At 46.9% G+C, this 16,919-nt stretch overlaps 1 protein-coding gene across 1 annotated transcript in view; it reads right to left on the reverse strand.

The window, feature by feature from the left end:
- The window catches only part of NDRG1 (N-myc downstream regulated 1), a 70,207-nt gene that overhangs the window by 38,611 nt on the left and 14,677 nt on the right, over positions 1-16,919 (reverse strand). Inside the window, exons 2-3 of the mRNA XM_077271264.1 lie at positions 5,316-5,390; positions 3,053-3,088 (exon numbers count right to left, since the gene is read on the reverse strand). Of these exons, the coding sequence (XP_077127379.1) occupies positions 3,053-3,088; positions 5,316-5,381 (102 nt within the window). The 5' untranslated portion in view covers positions 5,382-5,390. The remainder of the gene's footprint in view (positions 1-3,052; positions 3,089-5,315; positions 5,391-16,919) is intronic.

The following is a 16,919-nucleotide window of genomic DNA, read 5'->3' on the forward strand; positions in this document are numbered from 1 at the left end:
GGTGTTTTGTCGTATCCGTATACAGAAGCGCTGATTGCCCTCCGGTATAAACGCTAATCGCGTGGCAATGCTCTTTCCGGAGATCTGCACGTATGGCGGCTTTTAGCGAGCTGGATATAACAACGGTTAAATGGATTAGCCTCCCCTCACCGGCTGACACACTTACAGGGGCCAAGCAGGCAAGTGGGACAGGAGATCATTACGTTACCAGGAAACTAGGAAGGAAGCACCGGAAAAGACATCGGATCCCGCTCCATTAGGATACAAAGTATCGGGATCGAGGATTTCCTCCCCCGCAATAAACTAGAGCGAGAGTTTAATCCAAACAATGCGATTCTGGCACAATGTAACTGTTCAAACCAAGCACAGGCGACCGGTGCTCCTTCCCACCTGGTTGTTTTCTATCTCCGCTCTTCTCCTGCTCCTGTAAAGTCAGAGCTATCAATCAAGGACACGGAGGGCGGAGATAGATGCAGGACAAGTAGGCGGGAGGGCGCACTGAAATACCCAGCCACGCCAAGGGTGCACCGAGCGCCTGTGCTTTGTCTGAACAGTCATTTCGTGCCTTAACCAAGTCCTGCTGCAATCCGTTTTCATTTTTTTCCGCTTCCTTTATCACCCTCTTCCTAGTTTACTTATGTTAATGAGGTTTTTTTTTTTATTTTGTTTTATATTTCATAGCTTTTAATATACCAGATAACATACTGGAATAAGGAAAAAATGATCTTTGAATAGTGGAACTGGAAAAAAAACAACAATTTCCGCCTTTATTTTTTGGGTGTCATTTTTATGGTTTGATGTTCTACTTTATTCTGTGGGTCAGTGCCATTATGATAATACCGTTTGTACATGGTTTTTCTCTTATTAATCTTTTATTACTTTAACCCCTTCACCAACTTGCGTTTTCCCTTTTTGCGCTTTCGTTTTCTTCCTCCCCTTTTTCTCAGAGCCATAACTAGTTTATTTTTCTGTCAATATGGCCACGTGAGGCCTTGTTTTTTCAGCGATGGGTTGTACTTTTGAATGACACCATTGGTTTTATTATATAATGTACTGGACAATGGGAACAAAAATTCCAAGTGGGGTGAAATTGCAAAAAAAGTGCAATTTCACAATTGTTTTTGGGACTTTTTGTTTACTATGTTCACTAACGGCTAAAACTAACCTACCATTATGATTCTCTGGGTCATTACAAGTTCCCAGACACCAAACATGTCTAGGTTCTTGTTCTATTTTAAGTCGTGAAAAAAAAAAATCCATAGTTTGTAAGAAATAAAAAAAAGTCGCCATTTTCCGCGACTCGTAGTATCTCCATTTTTCCAAGATCTGGGGCTGGGTGAGGGCTTATTTTTTGCTCGCCGAGATGACGTTTTTATTGATACCATTTTGGGATAGATACAATATTTTGATCGCCTGTTATTTCATTTTATTGCAATGTAGCGACAGACAAAAAAAATAAATTCTGGGGTTTTGATTATATATTTCGTCACGCTGTTTACCGATTGGATTAATTTACTTTATATTTTGATAGATTGGGCGCTTCTTAAAGCGGTGATACCAAATATGTGTATTTTTTTATTGTTTTATTTTGAATGGAGCAAAAGGAAGGTGATTTGAACTTTTATGTTTTATTTCATTTTTAAATTCATATTTTTAAAAACTTTTTTTTACTTTTTTTTTTAACTTTTTACTGGCTTCAATAGTCTCTATAGGAGACCTGAAGGTGCGATCGTTTGTGCTATATATAGCAGGGCTGCAGCAGTGCTTCATAAATCATGATCTTCTATGTCTGCTGGCCAAGGATCGGTATCCATAGGAGATTTACAATGACAAGCATGAAGGTCTTCTGCAGACCCCCAGCTGTCATGACAATCCATGATCACGTCCGCAGGGTAAAAGTGCATGTTAACTGCCGCTGTCAGTGATTGACAGCAGCATTTAACTTGTTAACAGCCGCGGATGGATCTCGAATCCACCCGCGGCTGTTAGAGGCTCATGAAAGATGGAAAGGATGCAGGCTCAGCACCGGAGCCCGCATCAAATGCATGGAGACATTCCTTCGAAGTACCTATACCTCAAAGATTGTGAAGGGGTTAAAAAAAAAAAGAACAAAACCCTAAATTTGGATTGCGTCTCTATATTCTGAGAGCTGTAACTTTGTCATCTTTTTTGTATGGCAAACTGTAGTTTTTATTCTCACCATTTTGGCTTCCATACAACTCGTCATTGTCTTTTATTCCATTCTTTTGATATGCACCATGATAAAAAAAAAACAGCAATTCTGGAATTTTTTTAATGGCATGTTCCATAAAAGATAATTACCGTCGATTTTTTTTTACAGCAAGACAAAAGCAAATATGTTCATTTTTTTTATCCTGTAGGTATTTTTTTTAATTTACAGGAAAAGTTTTGTTTGTTTTTTTTTAAGTTGAACTTTCCTATTAACTTCCCTACTGCACAGGATCTCAGGTACAATACACTGCAATACTCCTGTACTTGTGGAGTTAAGGGCCCTTACTTGGTTCCTTTGCCCCTATATTGCCTAAATAATAGGAGCTCATCATATTAAAATATTTCTACTCTCACCTTTTCTTCAATTTAGTTGAAAAAAAAAATCAAATTTCTCTTTCTTTACAAAATGATTGAAAAACTGCAACTAACATTACAACCACTAGGTGGCCCCATAAAGACACATAGAACATACACATCTCCCAGCAGAGTATCATGGAATCATATTCTTTTTTATAAAGCTCTTCTCCTCACACCAGGATATGGTGAGCCAAGGGAAAAGGAATATAAAACCGACATACAGTTGCTACAAAATACGGCCAAACAGCATTTACATAATACCGCCATATACTGCTCTTCATTTGGAGCTCTGTAACTTTGGGACAACTGACCAAGAGGAAGGCTAGAGTGAAGGTTAGGGGTTCTTTCATGCTGCTCTTGCTCATTTTTGCCATATTAAATCACCAACATGTAAAAAGAAAACTTACGGAACAAAGCAATACATTGGTAAATATGAAGGTTCCTAGGATAAATATTGACTTACCCGGATTTCATATTGTTGCAGTAATACTGTAATTCCCTACAAGATAAAGGAATTATTAAAATAAAACCACGTGAACCCCTTGCTGGCCAGGTGACTTTTTTGTTTTTCTACTTTCATATTCTTTTTTCATTCCTTCTTCCAAAAGCCACACATTTAGAATTTTTGGACAAATAGGTCCCTTATGATCATTTGATGGCTTCTACTATACCTTGCGATACCACAGTATTAGGGCTCCTGCACATGACTGTATTAGGGCCGTTTGTGCGCCGACAAAACATCAGATCACACTCGTACCAATGTTATTCTATGGAGCCGTGCACACGTCTGATTGTTTCCTGGCACTGAGTCTGTCTGGGGAAAAAAAATCGCTAGATCTGATCATATCGCACTCTGACACGCAAGTCAATGAGTCTGTGGAAAACATCGAACTGCACTCAGATGACTTATGAGTGTGCTCCGATTTTCCCGGACTGACACAATGGAAAAGATGGAGAAGATGGAGACACAATGGAGAAGATGGAGTCACAATGGAGAAGATGGAGAAGATGGAGACACAATGGAGAAGATGCAGACACAATGGAGAAGATAGAGAAGATGGAGACACAATGGAGAAGATGGAGACACAATGGAGAAGATGGAGACACAATGGAGACGATGGAGAAGATGGGAGACACAATGGAGAAGATGGAGAAGATAGAGAAGATGGAGACACAATGGAGAAGATGGAGACACAATGGAGAAGATGGAGACACAATGGAGAAGATGGAGACACAATGGAGAAGATAGAGACACAATGGAGACAATGGAGAAGATGGGAGACACAATGGAGAAGATGGAGAAGATAGAGACACAATGGAGAAGATGGAGAAGATAGAGAAGATGAGACACAATGGAGAAGATGGGAGACACAATGGAGAAGATGGAGACACAATGGAGACACAGTGGAGAAGATGGAGACACAATGGAGAAGATGGAGACACAATGGAGACAGTGGAGAAAATGGGAGACACAATGGAGAAGATGGAGATGGGAGACACAATGGAGAAGATGGAGAAGATAGAGACACAATGGAGAAGATGGAGAAGATAGAGAAGATGGAGACACAATGGAGAAGATGGGAGACACAATGGAGAAGATGGAGAAACAATGGAGAAGATGGAGACACAATGGAGAAGATGGAGACATAATGGAGAAGATGAAGACACTATGGAGAAGATGGAGAGTTTGTTTTCTCCATCTTCGCATTATTCGAGAAAAAACGGATTACACTCTGATCAGAGTGATTGCATAATAGGCCAGATTCTTTCGGATAAGAGAACATATGGTCGTGTGACCCCAGCCTTGGAGGATGTAGTGAAATTATTAGACTGCTATGAAGCTCAGCCATGGGAGTATGATTGTAGCAGGCATGATGGTTTTCAGCAGGATCCTGTCCTCCATTGCAACCCATCAGTGCACTTTGATCGTGCTGCATGGGAGAAAATGGTGGTCTCCAAACTCACCCCCTATGAGGAACAAAGGCACTTAACTGCTGTTCTCAGAAATTGGCAGTGGCATCTACATACAGTAGCTGAACAGCAGCGATCAGAGCTCACTCCGGTTGCTGCTGATAACACCGCCAGCTGAGTATGGCACCGGGTTCAGCTACTGAGCTTGCTCCATACAGCCCTACCCAACATGCAATGTACGTGTACGGTGAATAGCAGTATTATACAGGCACAGTATAGCAGTATTATTACATAACTGTGTATGCCAGTGTAACAGGCCAGATTAACCCCCTGCCCAGAATATACCCGGGGTTAAAGTGGCATAGGGCCCCGTGTTTTGCCAGGGGCCCTGTGTGCTGCCTGAGGCCTCTGTGTGCTGCCTGGGGCCCTGTGCGCTGCCTGGGGCCTTGTGCGCTGCCTGGGGCCCTGTGCGCTTCCTGGGGCCCCGTTTGCTGCCTGGAGCTCCGTTATTGATTATATCACCTGGGGTATAGTTTGGGCTAGGCCAGAATATACCCGGGGTATAATCTGGCCTAGGCCACTTTAATCCCGGGTATATTCTGGGCGGGGGGTTAATCTGGCCTGTTACACCGGATCTTTTCGTTCTAACTTTCTGCCTTGTGTACCCCGCAGGAGGCCCGGCGTCTACAGATGATTCCTAAGAAATTACTCACATCCACATACACTGGCAAAAACATCCTGTAACCATAGAGCCGACCAACAGAGTATCACTGCCGGACATCGAAGACGTGAAGTAAGGGTGCAATGATAATTACCTCTTCCTTCTCCACCAACAGCGGCTTCCCCTCTCCGAAACTAATGTCCTGGAGCTGTGTAGACATTTTAAGAGTCTGCAAATAAAAAAAAAAAGAGGCAAAAAATGTGAGTGATTATAATAAGAAACAGATTGCACAATATACAGCACAGAACAGAAACATCACAAGTAACAAGAAGACGAGAGCCGGAGAAGTGAAGTCTGCCGTCACTCCGTGTGTACACTGACATGATTCCCCTGTGTGGTCGCAGTCACGCGACCACATGTATGATCCTGGCACACAAGTCAACAACATTTCCATGATCTTCTCTCCATGTTCTCTCTATTCGAGCACGCCATAGTCACTCGGATAACACCAGAGCATGCTCAGATAACATCTTATCCGAGCAAGTTCATTCATCACTAATAATGAGATTTTGCGTATTAATACCAATTATGAGATTCCTGAATTACCTTCACAAACAAAAATTATTATTATTATTTATTTATATAGCACCATTGATTCCATGGTGCTGCACATGAGAAGGGGTTACATACATATTACAGATATCACTTACAGTAAACTAACAATTACAGACTGATACAGAGGGGCGAGGACCCTGCCCTTGCGGGCTTACATTCTACAGGATGGTGGGGATGGAGACAGTAGGTTGGGGGTTGCAGGAGCTCTGGTTTTGGTGAGGCGGTGGCTCCGGTAGTGGTGAGGAGGCAGCGGGGTCAGTGCAGGCTGTAGGCTTTCCTGAAGAGGTGAGTTTTCAGGTTCCGTCTGAAGGATCCGAATGTGGTTGATAGTCGGACGTGTTGGGGCAAAGAATTCCAGAGGATGAGGGATATTCGGGAGAAGTCTTGGAGGCGGTTGGGTGAGGGGCGAATAAGTGTGGAGGAGAGAAGGAGGTCTTGGGAGGACCGGAGATTACGTGAGGGAAGATATATGGAGATTAGTTCAGAGATATATGGAGGAGACAGGTTATGGATGGCTTTGTAGGTCAGTATTAGTAATTTGAACTGGATACGCTGAGGGAATGGGAGCCAGTGAAGAGATTTACAGAGGGGGGAAGCGGAAGAGTAGTGAGGAGAGAGGTGAATTAGTCGGGCAGCAGAGTTAAGGATGGACTGGAGAGGTGCAAGAGTGTTAGCAGGGAGGTCACAGAAAAGGATATTGCAGTAGTCAAGGTGTGAGATGATGAGGGCATGCACAAGCATTTTAGTAGATTGACGGTTGAGGAAAGGACGAATTCTGGAAATATTTTTCAGCTGGAAGTGACAGGAGGTGGAAAGAGCTTGGATGTGCGGTTTGAAGGACAGCGCAGAGTCAAGGGTTACTCCGAGGCAGCAGACTTCCGGTATGGGAGAAAGCATGATGTTGTTAATTGCGATAGGTCAGGTAAGTAAGATCTGTGAGATGGAGGAAAGATAATGAGTTCAGATTTGTCCACATTGAGTTTGAGAAAGCGAGAGGAGAAGAAGGAGGATATGGCTGATAGAACCTTGGGATTCTGGACAGCAGAGAGGTGACATCTGGGCTAGAAAGGTAGATCTGATTGTCATCAGCATAAAGGTGGTACTGGAATCCATGGGACTTTATGAGTTGTCCCAGGCCAAGGGTATAGATTGAGAAGAGTATGGGGTCCTAGAACAGAGCCTTGGGGGACTCCAACAGAGAGAGGGTGGGATGAGGACGTAGTGTGGGAGTGGGAGACGCTGAATGTGCGGTTGGAAAGGTATGAGGAGATCCAGGATAGGGTGAGTTCTTTGATGCCAAAGGAGGAGAGGATCTGTAGTAGAAGGCAGTGGTCAATTGTGTCGAAAGCAGAGTACAGGTCTAGAAGGAGGAGTATAGAGTACCGTTAGCTTTGGCTGTAAGTAGGTCGTTAAGGATAGGCGTGATTGTGGCATGTTTGAAAGCAGAAGGGAAGGTAAAACTAAAAGGTCCATGAACATTCCACCACACTGAGGATACAATAGTCCAGAACACGAATGCAGTTCAGTAACAGGATAAAATATACAAGGAGATGAGAGTCCAATAATCCAGCAGACAGAGGATAAAAAATCCATACGCTTTTCTTTCTCTCCGACGTGCTGTGTTCACACCATCCTCACCACACAGGAACTGACTTTCAGCTCCTGTCCTCCCCAGCCCCCTCCTTATGTCCAGGGGTAGTCAGACAGGTTGGGGTGGTGTTCAGGCCTCCCAGACCTGACAAAGGTGCCTCGGGGATCTTCCTCAGGCAGGATGTAGTGCACAAGATGCACTGGACGAGGTGAGGCTGCATGGGGCTCCCTCCGAATCCTTGAGGGATAGACAGACTGCAAATGTCCAGGTTGCCCACACAGGATGGTGAGGTGTGATTGTCATCGGCTTGTGAATAGGTGGAAGGGCAAATATAATCGGAGGGGGACGGGGCGTGGAAGCAGGCCATGGTTTATTGTCCAGAAGCCTCCTCCATTGCGGTCGGATAGTAAGGGCTTCATCGGCCAGGGCAGCAGCTCTATCCAAGGTGCACGGCGTGCGCTCCCGGACCCATTCTCGTACCTCTGCAGGGCACAAGAAATTGTTTTATAAGGAACGCCTGTATAACGTCTTCCACAGTAAAGACATTTTCTGCTTCCAGCCATCTCCGACATGCCTGGGACATCTTATGTGCATACATCCTAAACGATCCCCCCGTGGTGCAGGGGAGGTCTCGGAACATGGCCCTATATGAGTCTGGGGTGATAGCATGGTAATCCAGGATAGTCCGCTTTACAATGTTATAATCCCGATTCCGCTGTGAGTTAATGGTTCGGTAAGCCTCCACCAGGCTACCGTTCAGGAGTCCCACTAACAAATGCATCTAGCCAGAGTGGGGCACCTCCATCACAGCACACTGCTGCTCAAAGTCCTTGAAGAACCCCTTCACATCTCCGGAAGCCTCATCAAATGGCTTAAACTCTGTCAGGGTGATCCGTACAGGCTCCCGGATCGTTAGGTTTACAGTCCACATTGCATTACTCCCTCTTTCAAGCTCCATTGCTTCTTGTTTCCGCTGTGCCCGGCGGACAGCCTCCTCCTTATACTCCTGAGAGACGCCTGGGCCCAGAACCGCCATCTCTTCTTCATACCACACCAACCACTGGCTTTTTTGGGTGGTTATCCCTGTCTCCAGTGCTTGTCCTTCAGACATCTGGGAGGAGGTGGCCGGGCTAGCACCCACCAGTAGGTCAATTAAGGCTTCTTTAGTCAGTCCCTGGTAGTTCAGGCCAAGGTCTCTGGCTCTCTCCTGTAAACTGGATACAATTTATGTACTCACTCTGTGGGTGGTTCTCCATTGGGTTACACTCTGTTGATCCTGCTGCTGCCACCAGTTGTCACAGGGTCCTTCTCCGATACCACACAATCAACAGAGCGAGGGAAGTGTGAACAATCCCAAGACCTTTATTATAGGCAAAACTAAAAGTGCCATAAACATTCCACCACACTGAGGATACAATAGTCCAGAATACGAACGCAGTTCAGTAACAGGATAAAATGTCCAAGGAGATGAGAGTCCAATAATCCAGCAGACAGAGGATAAAAAATCCATACGCTTCCCATTCTCTCTGATGCGCTGTGTTCACACCATCCTCACCACTCTGGAACTGACTTTCAGCGCCTGTCCTCCCCAGCCCCCTCCTTATGTCCAGGGGTAGTCAGACAGGTTGGGGTGGTTTTCAGGCCTCCCAGACCTGACATAGGTGCCTCGGGGATTAAGGCACTACAGGGAATCATCAAGAGGCATAGATACAGTCAGGATGCAGACAGTAAGTGAGCTAATTCAATTATCAGCCTTTTGGAAGGTAATTGAGACTCTAGACAATATGGGGAATACACGGAATGATACAGGGCAACAAGACAACACTATGAAAATCAGTAAAATATAAATATACACAAAATGATACCCACATAACATATCACACCATCACAGAAGTTACCAGAAGTTAGTGATAGGTTGAAGAGGTGGGTTAGGGATGGGATAAGAGTGGTGGTGAGGTTGGGGAGGAGGTGGGATGGAATGGCGTCGAGTGCACAGGTGGTGAGATGTGACTTAGAGAGTAGACAATTAAGCCCCCTTCAGTGATGTTGGCTTGGGAGGTTATGGGGTTAGGGCATTGGTCTGGTGTACAAAAGGGATGTGGTGGTTGAACAGTAAAGACTTGCCTTTTTGGTCGATCTTATTTTTGAAGTGTGTGGCAAAGTCCTCAGCAGAGATGAGGGAGGTTGGAGGGGGCAGTGGGGGGCGAAGGAAGGAGTTAAAGGTTTTGAATAACTGTTTAGGGTTGTCTGTTGATACATTACACTTTGCCATGAACGAGAGGGGCAACCGTGTCAATAGCTGATGCGAGAGTGGCATTGTAGAAAGCAATGGCACTGTCTGTGTCATGGAGTGAGGATATGGATGCCAGTGGTAGGATAGAGTCAGAAAGTGTGTGGGTGTCTAGGTGTGCAAGGTTTTTGTGGGGGTGCGCATGTTGCTGGACATGGGTGACTGATGACGAGGACAGGGATGAGAAGGTGAGCAGATGATGGTCGGATAGAGAGAGAGGGGAAGTTGTAAAGTTAGATAAACAGCAGAACCAGGTGAAGATCAGGTCTATTGTATGTCTGTCTGTGTGGGTGGCTGAGGAGGACCACTGAGTAAGTCCAAAAGATGAAGCAAGGGACAGAAGTTTGGACATTGTTGACTGAAGGGGGGATGTTGAAGTCACCCATGATGATAGTGGGGATGACAGTGGAAAGAAAGTGAAGAAGCCAGGTGGAGAATTGGTCAACAAAGGCAGTGGTCTGGCCCGGAAGTTGGTATATGACGGCATTTTGGAGGTTGGAGGGAAAACAGATGCGGACAGATTGGACTTAAAAGAGGGGAGGATAAGGGAGGGTAGAGGTGGGATTGGGTTAAAGGTGCAGTTAGAAGAAAGGAGAAGACCCACTCCTCCACCATGTCTCTTGCTGGGGCGAGGGGTGTAGGTGAAGCGGAGGCCGCCATAACACAGCGCAGCAGAGGAGGCAGTGTCAGAGGGTGTCTTTCAAAAATATAAGAAATACTGCCCCTATGTACAAGACTATAGCTACAATAATCAATCCATACATTGACAAAATCGGCACCAGCTTCATAACGATATCAAAATTCAGAAATGGAAAATCAAGACAACGAGCATGTACTATATGACTGATGGAGCGCACCATTAAAGTTCGGAAAACAAGTGGTCTCTTTGAAAAAGAGTGTGAATGGATACAACACTCATCAGCTGATAGGAGTAGTATTATAGTAGTTATATTCTTGTACATAGGGTCAGTATTATAGTAGTTATATTCTTGTACATAGGGGCAGTATTATAGTAGTTATATTCTTGTACATAGGAGCAGTATTATAGTAGTTATATTCTTGTACATAGGAGCAGTATTATAGTAGTTATATTCTTGTACATAGGAGCAGTATTATAGTAGTTATATTCTTGTACATAGGGTCAGGATTATAGTAGTTATATTCTTGTACATAGGGGCAGTATTATAGTAGTTATATTCTTGTATATAGGGGGCAGTATTATTGTAGTAATATTCTTGTATATAGGGGCAGTATTATTGTAGTAATATTCTTGTACATAGGAGCAGTATTATAGTAGTTACATTCTTGTACATAGGGAGCAGTATTATAGTAGTTATATTCTTGTACATAAGGGCAGTATTATAGTAGTTATATTCTTGTATATAAGGGGCAGTATTATTGTGGTAATATTTTTGCATATAGGGGCAGTATTATTGTAGTAATATTCTTGTACATAGGAGCAGTATTATAGTAGTTATATTCTTGTACATCGGGGCAGTATTATAGTAGTTATATTCTTGTACATCGGGGCAGTATTATAGTAGTTATATTCTTGTAGATAGGGGCAGTAATATAGTAGTTATATTCTTGTACATAGAGGGCAGTATTATAGTAGTTATATTCTTGTACATAGGGAACAGTATTATAGTAGTTATGTTCTTGTACATAGGAGCAGTATTGTAGTAGTTATATTCTTGTACATAGGAGCAGTATTATAGTAGTTGTATTCTTGTATATAGGGGCGGTATTGTAGTAGTTATATCCTTGTACATAGGTGCAGTATTATAGTAGTTATATTCTTGTACATAGGGGCAGTATTATAGTAGTTATATTCTTGTACATAGGGGCAGTATTATAGTAGTTATATTCTTGTACATAGGGTGCAGTATTATAGTAGTTGTATTCTTGTATATAGGGGCGGTATTGTAGTAGTTGTATTCTTGTACATCGGAGGCAGTATTATAATAGTTATATTCTTTTACAAATGATATGCAGGGGGTAGGGGAGAGTGAGAGTCAGCCCAACATTGTTGTAAAGGTCAGATGAAGTCTTGTGTTTCGCACAGAACAGTCCAGGGTGCGGCTTGACGATATATCAGGAAAGAGAGGATTCCAGCGAGACAGTGTGAGGAAGGTAAAAATCCACGTTTATTGATTCATTTTACAATCGATTTTAAAATTAATCAATAATTGTGCATTTTTACCTTCCTCACACTGTCTCGCTGGAATCCTCTCTTTCCTGATATATCGTCAAGCCGCACCCTGGACTGTTCTGTGCGAAACAAAAGACTGAATCTGACCTTTACAACAATGTTGGGCTGACTCTCACTCGCTCCTACCCCCTACATATCATTTGTACAAGAATATAACTATTATAATACTGCCTCCGATGTACAAGAATACAACTACTATAATACTGCCCCTATGTACAAGAATATAACTACTATAATATTGCCCTATGTACAAGAATATAACTACTATAATACTGCCCCTATGTACAAGAATATAACTACTATAATACTGCCCCTATGTACAAGAATATAACTACTATAATACTGCTCCTATGTACGATAATATAACCACTATAACACTGCCTCCTATGTCATATTGTCATATTGAGGGTCCGTCAGCCCCTAATTGGGTCATACTGAGGGGCCCCTCGTCCCCTATTTGTATCCTTTGAGGGATGTGCAGCAATGAATGTTGAGATGTTGCTTAAAGCTCTAGGACCCCAATGACCAATGTGTAAGCGGATGGTTGTCCCATAATAATAATAGCAGCTGTTATGGTATAGAGGAGTTGTGTCCCCATCATTTACCAGGGGCCCTTAAAGTTCCACTAGAAAGTGACTGTCTGTGGGGTCCACGGCGTCTCTGTCTCCCACTTTAAAAATCGGATGATGCAGATTGTTCTGTTTTGACCTGATACAATAATGGTACAAGATGTAACTGATCCCCAGACCTTATGTAAGGAAACGGAGGAGCCATCACTGCTGCTGAATGCTGCTGCTGATAATAGTCTGCAGCAACCAAAAAAAGGAAAAACAAATATTTGGTAACGATCCAGGATCATAAAAAGCTCGAAGAGGAATCCACAAGATCCAAAACATCAATAGAATGTTGGAAGTCGGCAAAGAAATGTTACATTTTTATTGGTAGGATTTCTATTAAAAAGTATACAAAGAACACTACAACTCCCAGCATAACCGGACCACGGAAAACAACCCAAATGCAATTCTCTTATATCGTATCTAATATATAATTGCCTAGAATACTACTTCCTGCAATTTGTGCCAACTTCCGTGGCTTTGTCCGGAGCTAATGTCCGGAGCTAATGTCCGGAGCTAATGTCCGGAGCTAATGTCCGGAGCTAATGTCCGGAGATAAGTGACGTCACCAGTGTCCTACACCCAGGCAGAGCACAGGGGCCCCAGGCAGCATATGGGGCCCCAGGCAGAGCACAGGGGCCCCAGGCAGCATATGGGGCCCCAGGCAGAGCACAGGGGCCCCAGGCAGCATATGGGGCCCCAGGCAGAGCACAGTGGCCCCAGGCAGAGCACAGGGGCCCCAGGCAGAGCACAGGGGCCCCAGGCAGAACATGGGGCCCCAGGCAGAGCACAGGGGCCCCAGGCAGAGCACAGGGGCCCCAGGCAGAGCACAGGGGCCCCAGGCAGCATATGGGGCCCCAGGCAGAGCACAGGGGCCCCAGGCAGCATATGGGGCCCCAGGCAGAGCACAGTGGCCCCAGGCAGCATATGGGGCCCCAGGCAGAGCACAGTGGCCCCAGGCAGAGCACAGGGGCCCCAGGCAGCATATGGGGCCCCAGGCAGAGCACAGTGGCCCCAGGCAGAGCATGGGGCCCCAGGCAGAGCACAGTGGCCCCAGGCAGAGCACAGGGGCCCCAGGCAGAACATGGGGCCCCAGGCAGAGCACAGGGGCCCCAGGCAGAACATGGGGCCCCAGGCAGAGCACAGGGGCCCCAGGCAGAGCACAGTGGTCCCAGGCAGAGCACAGTGGTCCCAGGCAGAGCACAGGGGCCCCAGGCAGCTTATGGGGCCCCAGGCAGAGCACAGTGGCCCCAGGCAGAACATGGGGCCCCAGGCAGAGCACAGGGGCCCCAGGCAGAGCACAGGGGCCCCAGGCAGCATATGGGGCCCCAGGCAGAGCACAGGGGCCCCAGGCAGCATATGGGGCCCCAGGCAGAGCACAGGGGCCCCAGGCAGCGCACAGTGGCCCCAGGCAGAGCACACACCAAATCGGAGGCCGAGGGGCCCCGCCAACCAAATCGGAGGCCGAGGGGCCCCGCCAACCAAATCGGAGGCCGAGGAGCCCCGCCCACCAAATCGAAGGCCGAGCGGCCCCGCCCACCAAAGCGGAGGCCGAGGGGCCCGGCCCCGCCCACCAAAGCGGAGGCCGAGGGTCCCCGCCCACCACATCGGAGGACGAGGGTCCCCGCCCACCAAATCGGAGGCCGAGGGTCCCCGCCCACCAAATCGGAGGCCGAGGGTCCCCGCCCACCAAATCGGAGGCCGAGGGTCCCCGCCCACCACATCGGAGGCCGAGGGTCCCCGCCCACCAAATCGGAGGCCGAGGGTCCCCACCCACCAAATCGGAGGCCGAGGGTCCCCGCCAACCAAATCGGAGGCCGAGGAGCCCCGCCCAACAAATCGAAGACCGAGCGGCCCCGCCCACCAAAGCGGAGGCCGAGGGGCCCGGCCCCGCCCACCAAAGCGGAGGCCGAGGGGCCCCGACCACCACATCGGAGGCTGAGGGGCCCCGCCCACCACATCAGAGGCCGAGGGGCCCCGCCCACCAAATCGGAGGCCGAGGGTCCCCGCCCACCAAATCGGAGGCCGAGGGTCCCCGCCCACCAAATCGGAGGCCGAGGGTCCCCGCCCACCAAATTGGAGGCCGAGGGTCCCCGCCCACCAAATCGGAGGCTGAGGGTCCCCGCCCACCAAATCGGAGGACGAGGGGCCCCACCTGTGAAAATTTTACTGTGAAAATACCTGATGGGCACACAAGTATGCGCCAGTATGGGTACTAAGAGCTTTTCCACATAATAATGAAATATTTTAAAATGTCATAGAACATACCAATATACATAGTTATTGATACATATTATTTATTATTTACATTATTGTTCTTAAGCAAAGAACCGTTGTTGTGGCATTTGCCACAACACGCAAAGTTGTTGTCTGATGTCTTTCATCACTCCCCTCATAAGCATGTTCATGGATCCTGTGTAACTGTACCTTAAATAACAAGAATTGTCAGGAGCTGGTGAGTGCAGCCATTTTTTGTTCTTTCTTACTATTATTTATTAATTGTATTATTCTTACATTTGAATAAATAAAGTATATATGGATTCTAGACTCCCGATTCTTTAGAATCGGGCTGCCATCTAGTACACTACATAAATGACTACAACCCCCAATATAACTCTACACTGCACATGATAGCAATACAAAAAGCAACACAGAACAATACAAGCACTAAGGCCAGAAAACAGACACTGATCATTTTCAAAATTAGTGTACAGATATTAGGAGATTCCAAACCAGCAGAATAGTGAGTGCAGCTCTGGAGTATATTACAGGATGTAACTCAGGATCAGTAATGTAATGTATGTACACAGTGACTGCACCAGCAGAATGGTGAGTGCAGCTCTGAAGTATAATACAGGATGTAACTCAGGATCAGTAATGTAATGTATGTACACAGTGACTGTACCACCAGCAGAATAGAGAGTGCAGCTCTGGAGTATATTACAGGATGTAACTCAGGATCAGTAGTGTAATGTATGTACACAGTGACTGCACCAGCAGAATAGTAAGTGCAGCTCTGGAGTATAATACAGGATGTAATTACTCCGGATCAGTAATGTAATGTATGTACACAGTGACTGCACCAGCAGAATAGTGAGTGCAGCTCTGGAGTATAATACAGGATGTAACTCAGGATCAGTAATGTAATGTATGTACACAGTGACTGCACCAGCAGAATAGTGAGTGCAGCTCTGGAGTATAATACAGGATGTAACTCAGGATCAGTAATGTAATGTATGTGCACAGTGACTGCTCCAGCAGGATAGTGAGTGCAGCTCTGGAGTGTCATACAGGAAGAGGCGGAGCCTGCTTGCCGTGTGCTCTGTGTGCTGCCTAGAGAGAGCTCCTGGGAAGGGAGGTAAAGTTTTTCATCCAGGACTTTTTGTCTGCCCCCTTCCCAGGAAAGAAGGCTCATTTTGGGACTGGTCTCCGGGGCTGGGCCTCCGGCTCCCACCTCCCGGTCCAAGCCAGCGGGGGATGGGAGGACTCCAACTCCGGCTAGGGTCACAAGATCTGGCCAAGAATCAGGCAAGGGATCCAGCATGAAGACCCGTAGGACCCCTGAGGCCGCGGCGGCTCCTTCCCCCGGAGGTAGGCCTAGTACGAGCAGGGGAGCTTCAGCGGTGCCCCTTGGTTGGGGTACCAAGGCGGCTAGAGAATCCGCCGTGGGCTATGGTTCACGCATCCATGCGCACCTCTGCGAGTATGAGGACGCCTCAAGGAAGCTAAAATCCCTCTGGGGGAGTTGAGGGTAGCTAAGGAGAGGTCTGACAGGGCCTCCGGCAATAAGAAGGCCGAGCTATCCGCCGCAGTCAAGAAGATCAAAAAATCCATACAAGACCTGGAAAGCTGGAGGTGTGAGATCCTTGATGGCAGTGGACCCTTCCGTAAAAAGTTGGAAAATGATGACCGGTTCAGAGCCATGACCGGTGGGGCTCCGGAGGGGTCACGGAGCTCCGGCCAGGTGGTGGAGGAGGATGATGAGGAAGAGGAATGCGAGGAGGAGGTCACGCCCTACCCACCGCCTGGTGGCCTGGTAAGAGATCTCCAGGCGTCGCATAGCGGGATAGCCCCCGAGCAGGTGGCTCTCCCGTCAGATTCTGGCCCTTCAGGGGACAGCGGGAGCGAGGGGGAGGATGAGGATAGTGGTAGTAGCAGCGAGGGGGGCTGCCTCGTCATGCAGCAGATCCGGCAGATCGAGTCCCCGGTCCGTTTTAACCAGCTGAGGTTCGGGGATGAGATCTGTGAGGACGAGGCAACCAGGAGGGGGATGAAGAGAATGGCAAAGAAAAGTAAGAAGAAGAAAACATCTACTGTGGAGAAATATGTGTATGTCCCCCTCTCTGGGGCCGTCCGATCCCGCTGTGCGGCACCCGCTACCCACCCCGGCTCGGGCTCTGTTGTGGGTCCGCAGCGAGGGAGCGGGGAGATTACAG

Source organism: Ranitomeya variabilis, chromosome 6, assembly GCF_051348905.1.
Source record: "Ranitomeya variabilis isolate aRanVar5 chromosome 6, aRanVar5.hap1, whole genome shotgun sequence".
NCBI lineage: Eukaryota > Metazoa > Chordata > Amphibia > Anura > Dendrobatidae > Ranitomeya > Ranitomeya variabilis.